We start from the raw sequence: 18,737 nt of genomic DNA on the forward strand, positions 1-18,737 counted from the left end.
GTACACATTCTATCACTTACATTATTTATGTAAAAACCAGCATTCAACTAAATGGACCGTCCACCCCTGCATTGATCACTTAGTGATGACATTACCTGAATCTACCATGCAGCGCAATATCCTAATGATAGAAGTCATGTAGTTGGTTTGGCAACTTCCGGATTAAGGTACATTTACCATTGTTCTGCAGATTGTCACGGTCGGAATCAAGTAATTTCAGTAGGAATCCACACAATGGGGAATTTCGTTTGAAGGCGAAATATTTTGCATCACGTTGGGCATACATTAGCCTGGCTCCGCCCTCCTATGTACTTCCGCTCAATTTTCATTTTCCTTCAGTACTCTGTCTGGGATTACCGGTCCAATCAGTGAACAGAGGGAGTGGCTGAGAACGATGACGTTGATGTCGTGCGCTAGTTTGAGATGACATGCGTCACGATTAAACGTTAGCGATTGGTTATGGCAGATCCAGAGTGGCTCTGGGCAGATCCAATAGTTTTAAACTTCAACAGAGTACCCGCCTTCAAGGAAGTTACGCTTATCAATGGAGAGTGGCCAGGCTTCTGTACAAATGAAATGTACGGGAGTCTGGTAGGACCAGGCTAGGCATACATCACTACACTATTGACAATGGACCTTTTTTGCCTGCAAAATTTCAATGGTGATTATAGTGCTTGTATAACCCAAAACATCGCCCATAATAAGGACCACGTCAGTTATCTGACTATGGTTTACAGCTTTCTCGCTCACCTAAAACCAATGTTAAATACTGCCTTTTTATTTTTACTTAAAAGGAATGCCAAAATATACGTTTTTGTCATTTTAATTTTACTCTTTCATAGGAGCCAATCAAATCCAGAGCACCCCAGCTCCACCTCGAGTACAGGTTTTACAAACAGTTGGGCAACTCGGGTAAGTAACAGGCTATACTATCTATTTTCCTTTTATTAGTCACCGTACATTACTTAAACGTACAGTTTAGCACCCATATTCAGACCACTTTCTTTGTTGTAGAGCTTATGCTGTTCACATCCTATTTACAATCGTGAGTAGCTTTTAGCTCATCCTGTCCACATCCTCTTTTCAGCATGGAGGATGAATTTAATCAGCACAGGCTGTGGTTCCTGTGCATCGATTGCTCTACTGGCTGTCTTTTTCACACAACGTTTGATAAGACTTGCAGTACAGAAAGAGGTTAACCTGTATTCAGAGATGTGATGGGTTAACATATAGCTTATTTCAATAAGATGATATATTCAGAATGTGTTCATTTAATAAAATAATGGGGTTAGTGTTTTGCTCAGATCAAATAAAGCCTAGCGTTGCTGGTTAAATCGTTGCTTCTCTCACTGCTGTTTATCTCTGTTCCCAGCATTAAGGCCTCAAGACACTTTTTATTCTGCTATGCATTTTTCATGAGGAGAGCTTTAGAAAAATATGACACTGTACAATTTCAATATTCACTCATTCCTATGCTGAGGTTTTATAGTGAATCAAATTTTTATGTGTGTTCGTGGTTACTCAGGGTAGTCTTTTCATGCTGGTACAATGTGACCAGGCCAGATTAAGGCCCAGCAATATCTATAAAAAAATGTTATCTTGATATTTTCCAGAATTTTATTTGATATCCATTTATGAATTTGGTCCAAAGTGACTTAAAGGGATAGTTCACCCAAAATTGAAAATAAAGTCAGTAATTACTCACCCTCATGTTGTTCCAACCATGTAAGACCTTCGTTCATCTTCGGAACATAATTTAGTATATTTTTGATGAAATCTGAGAGCTGTCTCACTCCTCCATAGGCTTTCAGAGGGAATGAAACATGATGGCCCAGAATAGTAAGTAAAAACGTAATTTAAGGAGTCCAAATGACTACAGTGGCTCTGTATTGTTTGAACAACAATAATGGTGGGATAAAGTCGTTATTTTTGTTGTTTTTACGCTCAAAGTATTTTCGTCGCATGATAGACTTAATACAGAGCCACTGTAGTCATTTGGACTCCTTAAATGACGTTTTTACTTACTATTCTGGGCCATCAAGTTTCATTCCCTCTGAAAGCCTATGGAGGAGTTAGACAGCTCTCAGATTTCATAAAAAATATACTAAATTATGTTCCGAAGATGAACGAAGGTCTTACATGGTTGGAACAACATGAGGGTGAGTAATTACTGACTTTATTTTCAATTTTGGGTGAACTATCCCTTTAAAGAGGTTTCTCTACCAGCCCATCCATGCACCCCCCCCCCCAAAAAAACCCCCAGCCATTGTTGTAAACTAGATTTAGAAATTTTATATATTGTTATATAAATTCATATAAATTAGTTTACTCTTATTTTACCCATTTTGTTTTACTAAAACATTTTAATGCCTCAGAACTTTCCCATGGAGACAAATGATTTGTTCCACTGATTTATTGAAATCCACAATTCTGTCAGTGTTTCTGCTCTTGAGGTTTAAATTGGTTGTATTAAAATATCTTGTTTTAACTAGGGTTGGGTACTGAAACCCATTTATAACCGGTATGTACCGGACCGAATCAGAACGCAGATTTCGGTGCCTCATTTCGGTGCCACTTAAATTCAAACGTGCTTTCATGCTTTGGCTGGAGCCGATCCAGAGACAGATGCGCTCAGCGCTCACATATCACTATTTTACCTATTATATTCACATATAACTATTCAGTGTTTTCAACCACATCATGTTTATTTTAGGTTTCAGACATGTAAATTCTGTAAAAAGTACTAGCAAAAAATACACACTCATGTCTATGGTAGCGGCAAAAACAATCCTTTCAGACAGTTAAGATTACTTGACTGCGTGTTTTATTCACATCAGATACACATTTTTAATGTGACGTTATATAGTGACTATATAGTTTACTCTATTCTTCTCCCAGTTCAGCAGCGGTCACTTACTTTCATGTATTTCGTGAGACGAAGATAAATTTATGTGATGTAAATCCGACAGATCCGATTCTCTGAGGCGCAAACTAACATGGCGCCGCCCATCGCGCAGTATAGATCAACTAACACACATTCACTCACACATATTTGAAAATCAGAATATCAGATAGTTCATGACATAGTTAGCAAGTTTGTGAATATTTTGAATAAAAAATAAATGAACCCGATACAGCTGAGCTTTAAACTTTACTTTAAACTTGTAATACATTGTTAAATTTAAATAATAAAAAACAACAATAAAAAGCCATTCTTTAATCTCATCCACCTCGTTTTGTGGCTCTTTTTTTTTAAAGTATAGATTTAGGCACCAGTACCGTTTTAAAAGTATCTGTTTGGCACAGGTATTGAAAAAAACCAGAACGATTCCCAACCCGAGTTTTAACACTGTCATCTGTGCAGAATATGTGTTTTCAGTGCAGAAAACTAGTGTACCAGTGTGGTCTTTTTAATCAAATACACATTAAAAGAATTGCGATATTCTCCATGTTCCAGTTCAACATATTGCCTAATAGTTGTCTCATAATGCCTTTTATACACAAAAATGTAGTGTACCTCAATATGAAGCGCTACTGTGTAGCGTGGCGAACACCACATAACAAAAGATTATTGTTCCTTGTCTTACGTAATCTTTAATTCTGACCTTTTTAAGTTAAAGCTGTGCTAAATTGCCGGTTTGTATTTCTATTACTGAACTCTGTGGATCTGTTTTCTAACTGCATATATATTTGTGTGTTCAGAGGGTGTTCCTCAGGTGTACTACTTTGGGCCTTGTGGGAAATACAATGCCATGGTGCTGGAGCTGTTGGGCCCCAGTCTGGAGGACCTGTTTGACCTCTGCGACAGAACCTTCTCCCTCAAGACCGTCCTCATGATTGCAATTCAGCTGGTCAGTGTAATTGCTCCCTCATGAGCGAGAAAGAAAGATGTTGGAACTAATAGATTTTAATTATTTTTTTAACATGACTTCTACCTTTATTATAGATCACACGGATGGAATATGTGCACACAAGAAGTCTGATCTACAGGGATGTTAAGCCTGAGAACTTCTTAGTGGGCCGGCCGGGGACCAAGAGGCAACATACAATCCACATCATCGACTTTGGGCTTGCCAAAGAATACATCGACCCTGAGACCAAAAAACACATCCCTTACAGGGAGCACAAGAGCTTAACAGGGACAGCTCGCTACATGAGCATCAACACACACCTGGGGAAGGGTAAGACTCGCAGACATAGGAAAGATTTGCTCTGTCAGGGCTTAGGAATGGTTATTAGAATTTCATGGGGGGATAAAGACTAAAGTATGTCTTAAAACCTAGCTTAGCTGTTACTGACACAAATCTGCTTGCTTAACCATAGAACTTAGATTTAATTGTTACCCTGGTAAGATGCAGGTGCTTTTTGGCTCAGAATTTTGTTTTGGTTTTTATGCTAAATGTATAAATCATTTTGCACCGTGAATGAAGGATGTTTTCAGACCTGTAGATCGTTCGCTTTGTTTCGAAACAGGGACTTGATTTGTTACAATGTTGCATTTTCTTCTTGGTTCGGTTCACTTTCACAAGGCAACATTTCAAAGCATACCAAAAAGTGTTTATGCAAATCACATGCAAGTAAAATTGTCCTCTTATTGGTTTCGAGTTTCCTCTGCGTCATCCATCAAGACGATTGACAAGTTCCCTCCACAAGCTTATTGATGCTTATTTACAGACACGCACGCATGCAAACAAACCAAGTGGGCCACACAAGTTCTGAAAAGTGAAGCCAAAACGTTTAGATTGCCCCCTGGTTGCTGGTCCTAGCATAGGTCATAAACCCCGCCCTCTCCATGTAATCTAATGGGACGTGAGACAAGAAATTGTTTCAAAAGATTTTTTTCTAAAGATGATAGATAACTTCTCTGAGCAAATAAGTCACTGTGGCACCAACAGACTTTTTTCGGGATCTTTGGAAGAAGATTGGAGCTTTAACTTTAATTTCTACATTTCCATAACTGTTTATTTCACACCGGCATAATGAGCTTGCGATAATGCGATCGATTCTGCGAGAGTGTGGGTGTGGCCTTGATTCCGCGACTCCACTTCACGCTCACTACTGCGCAGAATCTGGCTCTGTGTAATCAGCGCATGATTGGCAGCTTCAAGAGAGTGAAGGTGCGTCATCCATATTTTTTACAGTCTATGGTTTGGACAGCATTCTTGCAATGCACCGAGAAGAGCAACATTTTAAGATGAAAAGGCTCTCTTTGGTATTCAACTGCGATAACTAATGTGCTCACTCACAGAATCAGTTCCCGTTATGAATTATGATACCACTTTGGGCCGAGACCACCTCGTTCAGGCAATGTTGGAGGGATTGTTTTGGTGCGGATCTGAGCATGATTCATGTACTGTATGCCTAAACAAACTGAACTAAGTCAGAAAATGCACCAGGTTCCGAAACAAACGCTCCTAAAACTCTTTGTCTGACTGAAGATTCCCATGTACCTAGCAGTTTAATAATTTTGTGCATGTCTTTTTCTTGTAGAGCAAAGCAGACGGGACGATTTGGAGGCGCTGGGTCATATGTTTATGTACTTCTTACGGGGCAGTCTGCCCTGGCAAGGCTTGAAGGTATTGTAGTAGGTGGATTGAAAGAAATGTTTGAAATACCTTCATGCATTTTGATTTAAGAGTTTGTTTCCAAAACTAATACACTGTGATATCAATATAGAAAATGTGGTTTCTTTTTATTCTGGTACATTTCTTTAAATATTTTAAAGCACATATTATGGTATATATATATGAGAGATTAAAGCATCTTATCAGTTCTGTTTTGCAAATCTATGGTTAGAGTTTTCCCTCCGTTCAGTTGTCTTACTTTCTTTTCTGCGTTTTGATGGTGTCCTTCTGGTCTGAGAGCCTTATCTCACTCAGCTAATGTCTGAAAACGTGACAGGCCCCACTATCTGTCACTATCATGGGAAGAAGTCAGCAGAATAACCAATAGCTATACAGTCGTGATAAGCTGACCTATTTAGAAGAACAAAAAAGATATTAAAAAGTGTTTACAGCTTTATCTGGTTTTATAGTCTAAAACGGAAAAAAGACTGACATTTTTGTGACTTTGCTGTTAAATGACACATGCTAATCATAATTTAGCCTATTGCAGGGTTCCCATTGTCATGGAAAATATGGAAGTATCAGGGAAAAATCAGCTCTCAAATATTCAATCGGCTAGAAATTGTCTTTTGTGAGATTAGTCTGTTTTTTTTTAATATTCTTTTTTCAATCACGGATTAGAGGAGAGGTCATGGAATATCCTTGGTCAAAATGCTATTATTGCAGCTCTGTATTTTACAGTATGTGCACTTACCTAAGAGAGTACTGAATAATATAAAGAAACTACATGGGTTAAGGTTAGATTTACAGATAGGTTCAGGGGTAGTACCTAGTTATTACCCAGTTATTGTAAGTAGTTGTATGTACTATATGCGGAGCAGGACGGACTGTAAAATAAATTGCTAATACTATGGCAATATACTAACAAATGTCTTCATGGAATTCCCAAAATGTTCTAATATTTGTTCTGTCCCATTTTATTCATTAAGGCTGACACACTTAAGGAGCGCTATCAGAAAATTGGAGATACCAAAAGGGCAACCCCTATAGAAGTTCTCTGTGAGAGTTTCCCTGGTAAGCGAGTTCTTTTTCAAATGGCCATATATCTCGTACACTCTCACCTGCAGTGCATTGTCTTAACTTTGACTTTGTCTCATAGAAGAAATGGCCACCTACCTGCGCTATGTGCGGAGACTGGATTTCTTTGAAAAACCGGATTATGACTACTTGAGAAAACTCTTTACAGACCTCTTTGACAGGAATGGCTATGTCTTTGACTATGAATATGACTGGGTCGGCAAGCCACTGGTAAGTCTATTTGGATATCATGCCATACACTGCTTGTGTATGATGCTAGTACATGGATGTTGAGTTTCCTATACGTGTCTATGCAGCCGACTCCAATAGGACCCATGCCTAGTGACACACCTCTGCAACCCAGCAACAGAGACAAAGCACAACCACAGACCAAAAACCAGGTGAGATACACACTCAATGTAAAATAAATGTTTGTGTAATACACATCCCTTTTTTAAAACATTTTTTTTGTAATAGTGTATGATCAAAGACAAATTATAAAGGTTATAGTTTCATTGTCATTTCAAGCCTGTAAGACTCTTCTGAACACAAATTAAGATTTTTTTTATTAAATCTGAGAGCTCTCTGACCCCTCCATTGAGAGCAAAGGAATTGCAACTTTTAAGGTCCAGAAAGGTCATTAAAATAGTCCATGTGACTCCAGTGGTTCAACCTAAATGTTATGAAGCGACAAGAATACTTTTTGTGCGCAAAAACAAACTAAAATAATGACTTTATTTGTTTGGAATGACATGAGGGTGAGTAATTAATCACAGAATTTAAATTTTTGGGTTAACTATCCCTTTAAAATTAAAAAAGGAATGGTCAACGAAATTTTATTAATTTAATTTTTTTTTAAATATCTGAATAAATACATAGAATCTATTACATTTTATATTTATAATTAATTTAATTTATTTATTTAATCACTATTAATATTTAATAATTATTATTTTTATTAATAATCGTGTGAACTGTACATTTTTTCATTTATTATTTCGTTACATGAACTATTTTTTAAACATTAGTCATTTTAAACATTTATTTGTCAAATAATCCTGGTTATTTCCAATTATTATCCATTTCTTCATTTTTCTTTGAAATATTTCACAGTTTTATCTGTAATTCCTTGTTCAAGAGTAAGAGGAAGAATGGAACAAGTTATTACATTTAAGTTTCCTTTTTGTTCCTTTTGGTTATTTGTGGAAACGCATTGCTTAATGCAGTGTGACTTTTGAAAAGTTATCTCTGTTTCATGATTCTCTTTTAACTCATGTCAGCAGTATGTGGTTAATGTTTGGTTTCACTCATCAACAAACCCAAGACAACTTCCTGCAGCCAGAGTAGTTTTTTGCTAGTCTGAAGATCTGTCATTTCCTCAAATGCTGAATGCCATTCTTTTATATGGTGGTATTTCCATGTCTTGGTCACAGTCCCTTTAAATCTAGTTTCATTTATAGGTTTTTAATTGATTGGCTGGAGCTGTTTGTGAAAGAGAAGAGCTTAGCTTTCCTCTCCATCTCTGCATGTCACGTGCTCTTGTTTTTTCACTCACACTTTTATTTCCACCTCTATCCTGTTAGCTAGAGCAGTCTGCTTGTGCATGGAAGGCGTTCCTCTTTAAACTCGTTCTGTTCTTTTTTTCTTTACACCCTTACCTCCTTTCAAAAACATCTCTTATGCCCTTTGCCACCCTTCCATCCCCTTCCCCCCATTGCTGTCATGCCAGTCTCCAGAACCTAAAGGAAGTGAGTCCCAGCCCACTCCCGTGACCAACAGGGAGCTCCTGGGGTCGCACCTCACGGCCGATAGGCTGGGGGGCTCTGTCCAGGTACTGGGTGTTTGCGCAGTACTGCATGCTGTTGGTGTCGATCTCTTCCTTTCTCTGTTCTCTAGTCTTTCTGTTTCTTTTAGTCCTCTCACTTGAGACACCTCTGTCCATTTTCCAGCTGTGGACACTTATATGGTCTTTTCCTCTCTCCCCCCTTGTCTAACACACATCACGTGCATGTTCCTGATGGTTAGGCTCGGGATATAGTGACCTTCAGTGTGAAAATACTGCTTATATTGTGTATATAAGTAGCTAAGCAAGACAAATGGACATTTGCTTGTGTACATGTACAGTTATCCAGGGTGTAACTTTTCTTTTATAACATGTTAGTGTTAGAAGAATTCCAGCTAAACTCATTTTCGGCTTATTTCCATTATTTAACCAAGCACTGTTCTTTCATTTTACACCCCCCACCCCTTTCTTTTTAACCTTCCTGGTTGGTCCTAAGCAACCTGATTTTGAACAGACTATTTTAAAAAAGTGTCCTTAATGGGTTACTTAGCCCCAATCTGAGTTACATGGACTGCTAAATATGCAGTGCCAGTTAGACAAAATAAATCCCAGTGTGTGTACTGTGGTTTTGTGTTATTACTCATCTTTGCCAGCCCATATTGAAAACACATTGCCTGCTGCCTTAAATTAATCTTCAGGTTATGAGCTCGACCAATGGAGAAGTGAATACAGACGATCCCACAGCGGGACACTCCAACGCTCCCATAACTGCCCCTGCTGAGGTGGAGGTGGCCGATGATACAAAGTAAGAACAATTTATAGAGTCTTAAGGTTGTCAGTTGTTTTCAAAAGTACATGTCTGCATAATACACATCCTCAGGGTTCCCAGGTTTTCCTGGAATTTTCCAGTCCTGGAAAACGCATTGGAAAATGAGAGAACATGATATTGTTGTCCTGGAAAATTATTTTAAAAAATGTTTATTTTTTATTGTGTTTTCCTTTAGCCAAGAAAGAAGAGTTAAACAGTTTACGTTAGAAGCAGAAAGTGCTATGTTCAGAGACGCTGAGTTTTGACATGTGAGAGAAGTATTTTGAGTGATGATGTTTAGTTTCATATTGGCCCCTGCAGCAGTTAGCTAATGTTATTAACTGCTCAAATGTTTGCCGCAAATGTCAACTGGTAAGCAGCTACATAACCTATAGAATTAATGTTAACATTAATTTATTAACTTGCCAACTAATTTTATACGTTATAAGCCAGGGATCGGCACAGCAACCTACAGCAGTGACTACAGCAGTAAAGAAGTCAGTCTTTAGTTCTGATTGTTGTCAAAAGTACTGTGATATGTCGTTAATGACATTTTAAAAATGCCGGTTGATAGGCGACTGCTTTCAAATGTTCTCATGCGGATTTGTGTGAGCATTAGGGATGCAACAATACAGTTAGTCCACGGTTCAATACATACCTCGATTTTTAACCACGGTTTTCGGTTCGGTTCTGATGGCTTGTCACATACATTTTTTGTTATTCTATTCTTAGGCGAACAGCAAGAGGTTAAGGAGAAAAAAAGACTATTTTTATTGCAATACAATTTTACTTTACTTAAAAGAATTGAAAAACCTACCTTAAACTTAAAAGTTTACTTAAAAAAAAAACCTTGTATTCCTAGTGTATTGTATAATATAAAATAAATATATATATATAATATATATATAAAGATTTACACTGGCAGCTCAGAGCTGTACAGCAGCATTAAAGTATGAAATTGAATGAAATTGAATGAATGAATGTAAAAATAAAACTACATAGACTTCACTATAAAATATACATTGATTATAGCTACTGTATTAGTTTTTCAGTCAAGAGAATTGAGTGATTTTCTCTTTGTCTTTTCTTAACATTAAAGGGATAGATAGTTCATTCAAAAATTAAAATTCTGTCATCGAGAAATGAATACAGGTTTGAAACAATGTTAGAGTGAGTAAATAATGACATCATTTTAGAGGTGAACTGTCCCTTTAAGGATCGCGTGTTCATACTGCGCTGTTGTCTAATATACTGCATCTAATATACAGACCAGGGATGGAAATTAACTTTTTTGTCCACCGGCCACTGTGGCTAGTGGATTTCAAAATCTACCAGCCACTCAAAGTTTTTACCAGCCACTTTCTTGGTTTTAACCGACAATGTATAACTGCATGTGAAAAATTAATACTACAAGCTCTACAATACTTAAACAGTTTATATAATCTCAAGTCTCAATTAAATACTGACATTTTCTCTTTCTCTCTTATACACACACAAACCATGAACTGATATACATTCCATTAAATGAGTAGGGCAGATTAATGGATGTGGCATTTGGATGATTCGTGGTCTTTTATGGCTTCCAGTTTTAGGTTTTTAGTCCCAACAAAGAAAATATTAGTTTTGGCATCTTCTGAAGCGTGTTGACGACATACTAGGGTTGCCACCTTCAGTGTGGCAAAATAAGGGACACCCATTCACGACAATATAAAATATAACTTTTAATATTATTTTACATTTGATTATTTAATTAATTTCTAAAGAACTCTTTAGTAGCCTATTTGGTACACTTTAAAGGGATAGTTCACCCAAAACTAAAACATTGTGTCATAATTTACTCTCCCTCATGATGTTCCAAACCTGTATGAGTTTCTTTGTTCTGCTGAACACTAAAGGAGATATTTTGAAGAAAGTTTGTACTCAGGCTGCTTTGGGGGCACCATTGACTTCCACAGTAACTTTCCAATGTGTTCAACATAAAGAAATGTATACATGTTTGGAACAACTTGAGGGTGAGTAAATGATGACAGAATGTTCATTTTTGGGTGAACTGTCCCTTTAAGCAGTCATTCTGAACCAGTAATCACTGTTTTGACAATTCTGAAATTCAAAAATGTTAAATTTTTTATTAATTTACTTAAATTATGACTATATTATTATGTAATTATTTGTCCCATTTTTATCTAAATATTCTTTTAATAAATGTCAAACTTTCTATGGCAGGATTATTTATTATGTATGATTAAAATGATACATAACATTAATTAGGCTATAATCTATTAATTAACCTGTCTAAAAATATATAATATTTACCTTACCTTTAGAAGCACGGATGTGTGTGTCACCGCTGCGGCTTTAAGCCAGTCAGTCTGAGACACTAAAATGCTTCTCTGCAAAGTGTGCAGTTGACCTGAGGTTCATCACGAGTTACTGGACAGACCCATTGTTACCTTTTTTGATATTCAGCCCCATATCTGGAGATCCTCTTGCGTTCAAACGGTGGACGCGATGCGAGCTCGATGTTTTTAAAAAACCGCACACGTTTACAGCGCATGGTCTCGAGACTCTGCCGCTATGGCAACAAAGCCACTAAAACGCAACCTTGCGCAAATTAACTTCTCTACTACTTATTGTGAATTTGATTTGTAATGCCACTTTTTTTTGAAGGTGTGCCTCCTCTAAAAGTGTCCGCCGTCCAGGTGAAACAGTAGGATATGCTATTTTTATTTACCCGCCACGGTGGCCGGTAGGTGAAGCGAGTCTACCCGCCATAACACAAAATCACCCGCATTTGGCTGGTGGCGGGTGCTAATTTCCATCCCTGATCCCTAGTGAGCATCAAAGGTTTCTATTTACAATGTGTTTTGACAGCATTGAGCATTGTAGCCAATGTTGAGCACATGAACGCAATGACCAATAAGGCGTTTAGAAATTAGTCAGAACGCATTCAATTGCACTCTTGATTATAAAGGGAGCGCTTTGTTTGCCATTTGTACATAACCCGTTTACAATGTGAATTCATTTTTATTTTTAATACTGTAAAGTTTCGGGAGGGACAACAATTTAAATGCGGGATTGAATCCAAAATTGTGTTGATTGACATAGTGTGATAACCATAGCAACAGATTAAACAAATGTCCGATATGTTAAAATACGTGGGTGCATTTAGTGTAAATACAGACTTGCAGACCTGCCACTTGTTCTGTAACAAGTACGTGTAATGTGCTTATTTTTTGTTAATTTAATTACTTTTACCTTAGCCCATTTAAAGCAATGTTTACTTAATTAAATATTAAAAGGCTATATGCTAATGTTTTCTACTTTAAATATTAAACAAAGTTTATTGATGTTAATAATAGTTATAGGCCCCTGTAGTCAATCATTTTATCCTTAAAACTTATCTTTGATCACCAAAATTACATATTTTTCCTGTGAAAATAATTTTGTCATGCCTTAAAACAGCTCTACACCCTTACTTCATTTAGTATATGTGGATCCATGAATATGCATTATAGTCCCCGCCTCCACTCACTCACACCAGCTCAGAATACTTGATCCACTCGGCACTGCACGATGGCAAGGGAAAATACTGGTTTAATTCAGCCAAATGTTTGAACCAGAAACTGATTCAGAAGAAGTGAAAGAGAGAATTATACAGGCTCATATACAAGTCGATGCATCAGAATGGCAATGCGTTTTATGTATCGCTCTACGACATCGAACACATAACAGTAATTTAATATGATTAGCCTTTGGCTTGACCACATCAAACGGCTAATAAGTGTTGCTAATGTCACATAAATATGCAGAATGTGCACATAGTTTGTCTTAAAGCATACTAAAAACACCACATAAACAACATTTAAAACATGATTTCACCACAGGGGGTCTTTTTATATTTTCAAAAAGTTAAATAAAATATTTAAATAGTTCCATTATTTTTTGCTATTGCCATTTGTCATACTGTATAATTACTAAATAATTACTAAATAAAAATATTAAGAAACGGATTTCGTAGTTAAGCAGGTGTAAAATACATATTTTTGTAATACACATCCCTTTTTATAGTGTACAAAGACAAATTATAGTTTAATTGCTTGGAATGCCACTTTAAAATGAAAAAAGCAATGATCAATTTATTTAAAAAATTTCAATTTTATTGAAAAAAATTCAAACTGACAAATAAATATCCACATTTAAAATCAATTTAATTTGTTAATTTAACCACTAATAATAGGTTTTAATAACAATCATTGATATTTATAATCATGTATAAACTGCCCCTTTTTTAAATTAGTGTCTTTGTTTTAAAAATGAAATTTTAAAGTTTCATTTAAAATGTATTAATTTATTCTTTCGTTACGTTTAACTAACCATTTAAAACATGTATTTATTTGCCAATTTGAAAAGTAATTGGTAGTTATTTACATTTGTTATTGATTCCCTTATTTTATATAATGTATTATTTGAAATATCTCACTTTCAGTTTTTCCGTTAATTCCATGTTCATCTTAAAGAGGAAGATGGCAAAATTCATCTGCTCAACATTGGCTATAAAACTGGATGATCGTTTAAAGACTTATCTAGAAAGGAATATATTAGATCCTTGTCTTTTATTTCCACCGTAGTGAAATTGATAATGTATAAAACAAACATTGAGGAATTAATACTTTTATCCAGTAGGATGCATTAAATTGATCAAAAAACATTTATAATGTTAAAAAAGATTTGAATTTTAAATAAATGTTCTTTTGAACTTTTTTTTATTCATCATCTAGGGGGGGAAAAAAAGACCAGTTTCCACAAAAATATTACTCGAAATGACACTGAAGACTAGAGTAAATCAGCTTTGCCATCACAGGAATAAATTGCATTTTAAAATATATTAAAAAGAAAAGTTATTTTAAATTGTCAAAATTTCACAGTGTTGCTGTTTATTACTGTACAGAATTTTGAATGCTAGTGTAGGTTTTGATTTCATTGCTAGGAATCAGTTGTCATTGTATAAATTCATACAAATGAGAACCTTTTAAGCACTCATTTAAAACAATCAAATCCATATTTAAGTGTAGTTAAATGTACCAAAATATTACATTCACTTTATTCATATTTTTTTAAATGGTCATGACACATTGTCCAGCTGAAGGTAAAAAGCTCTTTCTAAGGTTGTCTGCTATTCAACCAAGAAAAGAGTGCTGTAACGTTTAAGCTGCCAAGGGTCAAAGCACTGTTGTAGCATTTATGTCTTTATGTTTTGGTTACATAAGCACCAGTCACATATAGCTACACACAATTGTGCAGTCTGATCTCTTGCTTACATTAGGAGACATATGGTCTCTTTTGTCCTAGTGGGCTGTTTAAATTTGCTTTGAACATAACCTAGACTAGACTGTGTGACACGTTTGAGAATGAATGAAGGGAAGAGATTGCAAAACTGTCTTTAACTCATTCGCTCGTTTCAGGTGCTGTTGTTTTTTCAAGAGGAGGAAGAGGAAAGCGCTCCAGCGACACAAGTGAGGATGAACATCTTTGAAACGTTAAGTCACTGGTGCGTTTAAAGAAAAAAGTCAAAGCAAAGGACTTGGAGCTGAAACACGGAGCTCCCTCCCTTTCTGTCTCTGCTCCACCTCAGAACAGAAACTCACTGCCTCACTTTTGGCATCCGTTCAGAGGACACACCTCGGCACTCTGGGCTCTGACACTCTTTGTAAGGAAACAATTCAGTGCAGCAAATAAATATATTTGTACAATGCGGGACACCAGAAGAGACTTCAGTGGTCAGAAGTAAGATGATATATGTTATGTGACTTAAACCCAGATGGACTGTTTAAACTTGTATTTTAGATGACATGCTAAACCATTATTTGAGAACTCAAAGGCAACCGGACTCGCACATACACACAGACATGCGTTCACTTTGACACTGGCTGGATGAGTGAGTGATGTGCTCTATGTTCGTTTTTTTTTTTTTTTTTTATGGGATCAAAATAAGTGGGGAAAGACTGCTGACTGATACATGGAGAAACGTACACCGAAATCAGAAAAATGTAAATTGTCTTTTCCTTTTTTTCTTCTGTAATTTAAAAAAGTTGCTCTCCCTGAGTTGAACCGTTTTACTCATGTTGTAGAATGTGTGAACATTTTTTTTAACCGCTCTTAGTGTTTATTTTCTCCTGTTTTTTTTTTACTTACTCTTTTTTTCCTGTCCATGTGGATGATGATGTTGTAGCACAGTGGCTGGTCTCAGGTACTGTGGGTGATGGAGAGAAATACATGGGATCTCTCCTCTGTGAATTGCACTTTTGGGGGGAAAAAGCAAACCGTTTGGCATTTCTGCCGTTGAAATTTACAGGAAGCAACAGAAATAAAGGCAGACGTGGGATCATTTTATACAGCAGGCTGGTCTCTCCCAAAGGGACAAAAGTGATGCTCTCAGTCGAAATTGTGCTTTTATTGTTTTTCGCATTTAGATTAAGTTACCTGGGAATCATAGTTTGTGCCTTTCCAAGTAAAACATTTAACACTAATGTGTCCCTCTCTACGATTCCTATCCAGGTGGGGGTGTCCATGGCCCTCTCAGAGTGTTTGTTCTCTACATGCTCCATGCCAGTCTAATGGAGTCCGTTGGCATTTCTCAATTTCTTTTTCACTGTTGTAAAGTGTATCATAGCAAAGCTCCATGAAGACGCGTGTCTATGGGTTTATACGCAGTAACAGAGGTTGCCTATCAGAGTGAGGATGTGTATTGATTTACATACCTATTAAATGTTGCTTTTCTTCTATGCCTCATAAGATGGTACATGTTGTGTCTGTGCACAATCACTGTATTGAGTTTATGGTTGTGGTCAATCCTTGCAGTTATTTCGATGGTAGTCCACATCACTTGACGAAACACAGCCAGTGGCAGTGAATCGCCAGGATGTGGTGCCATAGAACACATTTGTAGCTGCAGGGCAAGTGTCTTAAACAGATTTTATTGCACACAAAAGCCTGCGTAATACAATTCACTGAGTACACCTTGTCAGAATGGCATAAGAGCAGGTGTCACAACCTTGTAGTTTATTGTATAGTGCTAGAACGGTGTATTTTTATACTTCAAAATGCCTTTTTTTTTTATCTTGACGATACAACTGCCAGTCAATTATGACATGTGATTATTCAATCATTTACCTCTTTAGAACGGACCGTCAAGAAACGTGAATGAGCTGTTCTTAGCTATAGTGTTGAGCAGTGTGTTCATGATTTATTGGATAAGGATTAACCCTAAAAATGTTTGTGTCCTGGGGGATACAAACGTAAACATTTGAGATTTGCCACCTGTAGTTGGAAATCTACTCACCGTCAGATAAACAATGTATTTCACCCATTTGCAATATTTGGAGGGGACTTGAATGTTTAAAAAGTTGCTGTTATGTGTTAGCTTGTTACGTTTATAATTTTTACATTTTTCATAATCTGTCTGCAGTAAATGCTTTTATCTCAGGGCCTATAGACTTTATGTACTTTGTGGCCTGTTTTAGAAAATCAGTTTAATACTTTATACTCTTAAATGAAAATGATTATTTAGTCAATCATTTAGTTGGCTATTAAATTAGGTTTTAGGTCAACAATACATGGATTTTTTTCCCCAGGTAATTTCTGTCAACACTTTCTATGGCAGAAGGAAGGGACAGTGTCAGGCAGTAGTTTTTCAACCTTTGGACGCCCCTCCAATGAAGCTACTGGCCCTCCAACTTGAATTTGAAAATAAAAATATTATATACACACACACACGCACGCAGAGAGAGGAAAGAAAAACCGCGGGAAGAATATATGGTACTGCACGAACAGCAGGTGGTGATATTTGACAACTTGTACTTTGTGTTATGTGACACGAGCACAAGCAAACCTAAATGCGTGGAATATTGCATTACATTATGGAAAAAAGTGAAAAAAAAAAAAAAAAAAAAAACATTAGACCAAAGACTATATAATAAAAAATCTTAAAGGGACTTTGAATAGACTTTTAAAAAACAGACACTAGATAAACGAGAGGGCGTGGCTTAATAAACACGTGATAACACGAATCCAAAATAAGACGCTACCAGCTCTTTTTCTAAGTTAGACAAATTCATCATTACCGTTCTGCATATGACCTTTACCAATATGACATTTAAAAGTGTGAGTCTCAATCGATGAAAGAGAATGTGAGTTTTGATTTCGCGCCTCGTCCATCGTGACTTATTTGCCAAGTCAGCTGACCAAATCCAGAGGAACTGCAGCTGCAACAGTTATGGAACGAAAGCACTGACCTTCACACTAGACTCGTTCTCTGCAGTGAGGAGGCCGGCGCTGGAGAGGACAATATGCTGAGGTGGATAAACGGAAATACACTATTTTAGCCGACTGGGATTGACTGTATCGCGTTAATCATGTCGGACTCCTCAGAAGCCTCTTTACCCGCTTTGAGGCGTCTGAGTTACTCAGTGGGGCATTTTCTCAACGACCTGTGCGCCTCGATGTGGTTTACATACCTGCTGGTGTTTTATCACTCAGTGCTGGGGTTTCAGAACACATATGCGGGTGTGTTGCTGTTAGTGGGGCAGATAGCGGATGGAGTGTGTACACCACTGATCGGCTATGAGTCTGACAGGACACCCGGCTGTGGATCGTATGGGAAAAGAAAAACATGGCATTTAGTCGGTAAGTGACGTGGAACTTAAAGGGATAGTTCACCCAAAAATGAAAATTCTGTCATCATTTACTCACCCTCAAGTTGTTCCAAACTGTATACATTTCTTTGTTCTGCTGTACAGAAAGGAAGATAACAAAGCAGATTTCTGACCCCACTGACTACCATAGTATTTTTTCCCCTACTATGGTAGTCAGTGGGGCCCGAGATCTGCTACAAACATTCTTCCAAATATCTTCCTTAGTGTACAGCAGAACAAAGAAATGTATACATGTTTGGAACAACTTAAGCGTGAGTAAATGATGACAGATTTTTCATTTTTTGGTGAACTATCCCTTTAGGTCACCATGAAATCAAAATTGACTTTTTTTTTAATGGAATATTGCAGTATTTATTGTAAATGATTTATCCGTGCCATTATTATTATATTTTATTCATGTGCCCTCATAATCTTTGATCAAAATAACTTCCCCTTCCTCTTGCAACTACATCTCTTTTCTGATGACGTTTTTACTGGCGTGAGGGCGGGTCAGCCTGTCACGTGAAATCACAGCAGTAGCAAACCACAACCATTAAATAAATTCCTGAAAAAAATAAGAAATTTTCCGCCCTATAAATTTGCTTGTTCAATTAGTCGTTTCGCTCAGATATACTTCACAATAGCGAAGAAAAAGCCTATTGAAACTTCCGTTTTTGTAGTGGTAAAGGAAAAAATCAGGCAAATTTATACTGTCCTCACCTTTATGTTGTTCCAGAGCTGTATGTTAGGAATCAACATTCACTTTCATTACATATTTTGTTCATGAGTAAATTATGACAATTATTTTTGGGTGA

General features: G+C 36.8%; 2 protein-coding genes across 8 annotated transcripts in view; both read left to right on the forward strand.

The window, feature by feature from the left end:
- Nucleotides 1-16,718, forward strand: csnk1g2a (casein kinase 1, gamma 2a). Of its 6 annotated transcripts, none has more exons than XR_013816783.1 (10): nt 1-912; nt 3,703-3,851; nt 3,947-4,181; nt 5,491-5,576; nt 6,554-6,638; nt 6,724-6,872; nt 6,959-7,042; nt 8,371-8,472; nt 8,667-9,229; nt 14,695-14,829. XR_013816783.1 is itself a non-coding variant. In XM_079820160.1 (10 exons), the coding sequence occupies exons 2-10, from the start codon at nt 3,753-3,755 to the stop codon at nt 14,747-14,749; spliced, it is 1,002 nt and encodes a 333-aa protein (XP_079676286.1). In that variant the 5' UTR covers nt 1-912; nt 3,703-3,752; the 3' UTR covers nt 14,750-16,030. The 6 variants fall into 6 exon arrangements, 4 of the variants coding, with proteins under 4 accessions (XP_079676286.1, XP_079676287.1, XP_079676288.1 ...); XR_013816784.1 differs by having other exon boundaries at nt 6,727-6,872; XM_079820160.1 differs by having other exon boundaries at nt 9,123-9,229; nt 14,695-16,030.
- The window catches only part of mfsd12a (major facilitator superfamily domain containing 12a), a 17,230-nt gene continuing 14,506 nt past the window's right edge, over nt 16,014-18,737 (forward strand). For both annotated transcript variants that reach the window (XM_079820140.1, XM_079820141.1), the window contains exon 1: nt 16,014-17,914. In XM_079820140.1, coding sequence (XP_079676266.1) covers nt 17,644-17,914 — 271 coding nt within the window. In that variant the 5' untranslated portion in view covers nt 16,014-17,643. The remainder of the gene's footprint in view (nt 17,915-18,737) is intronic.

The sequence above is a fragment of the Gobio gobio genome, assembly GCF_949357685.1.
Source record: "Gobio gobio genome assembly, chromosome: 6".
Lineage (NCBI taxonomy): Eukaryota > Metazoa > Chordata > Actinopteri > Cypriniformes > Gobionidae > Gobio > Gobio gobio.

What these genes read in the sequence shown, in the direction of transcription:
- csnk1g2a (XM_079820160.1), top strand. Translation starts at nt 3,753, where the DNA reads ATGGTGCTGGAGCTGTTGGGCCCCAGTCTGGAGGACCTGTTTGACCTC. An exon ending in TCATGATTGCAATTCAGCTG is followed by an intron (nt 3,852 to 3,946) that starts GTCAGTGTAATT and finishes CCTTTATTATAG; the next exon opens with ATCACACGGATGGAATATGT. An exon ending in ACTGGGTCGGCAAGCCACTG is followed by an intron (nt 6,873 to 6,958) that starts GTAAGTCTATTT and finishes GTGTCTATGCAG; the next exon opens with CCGACTCCAATAGGACCCAT.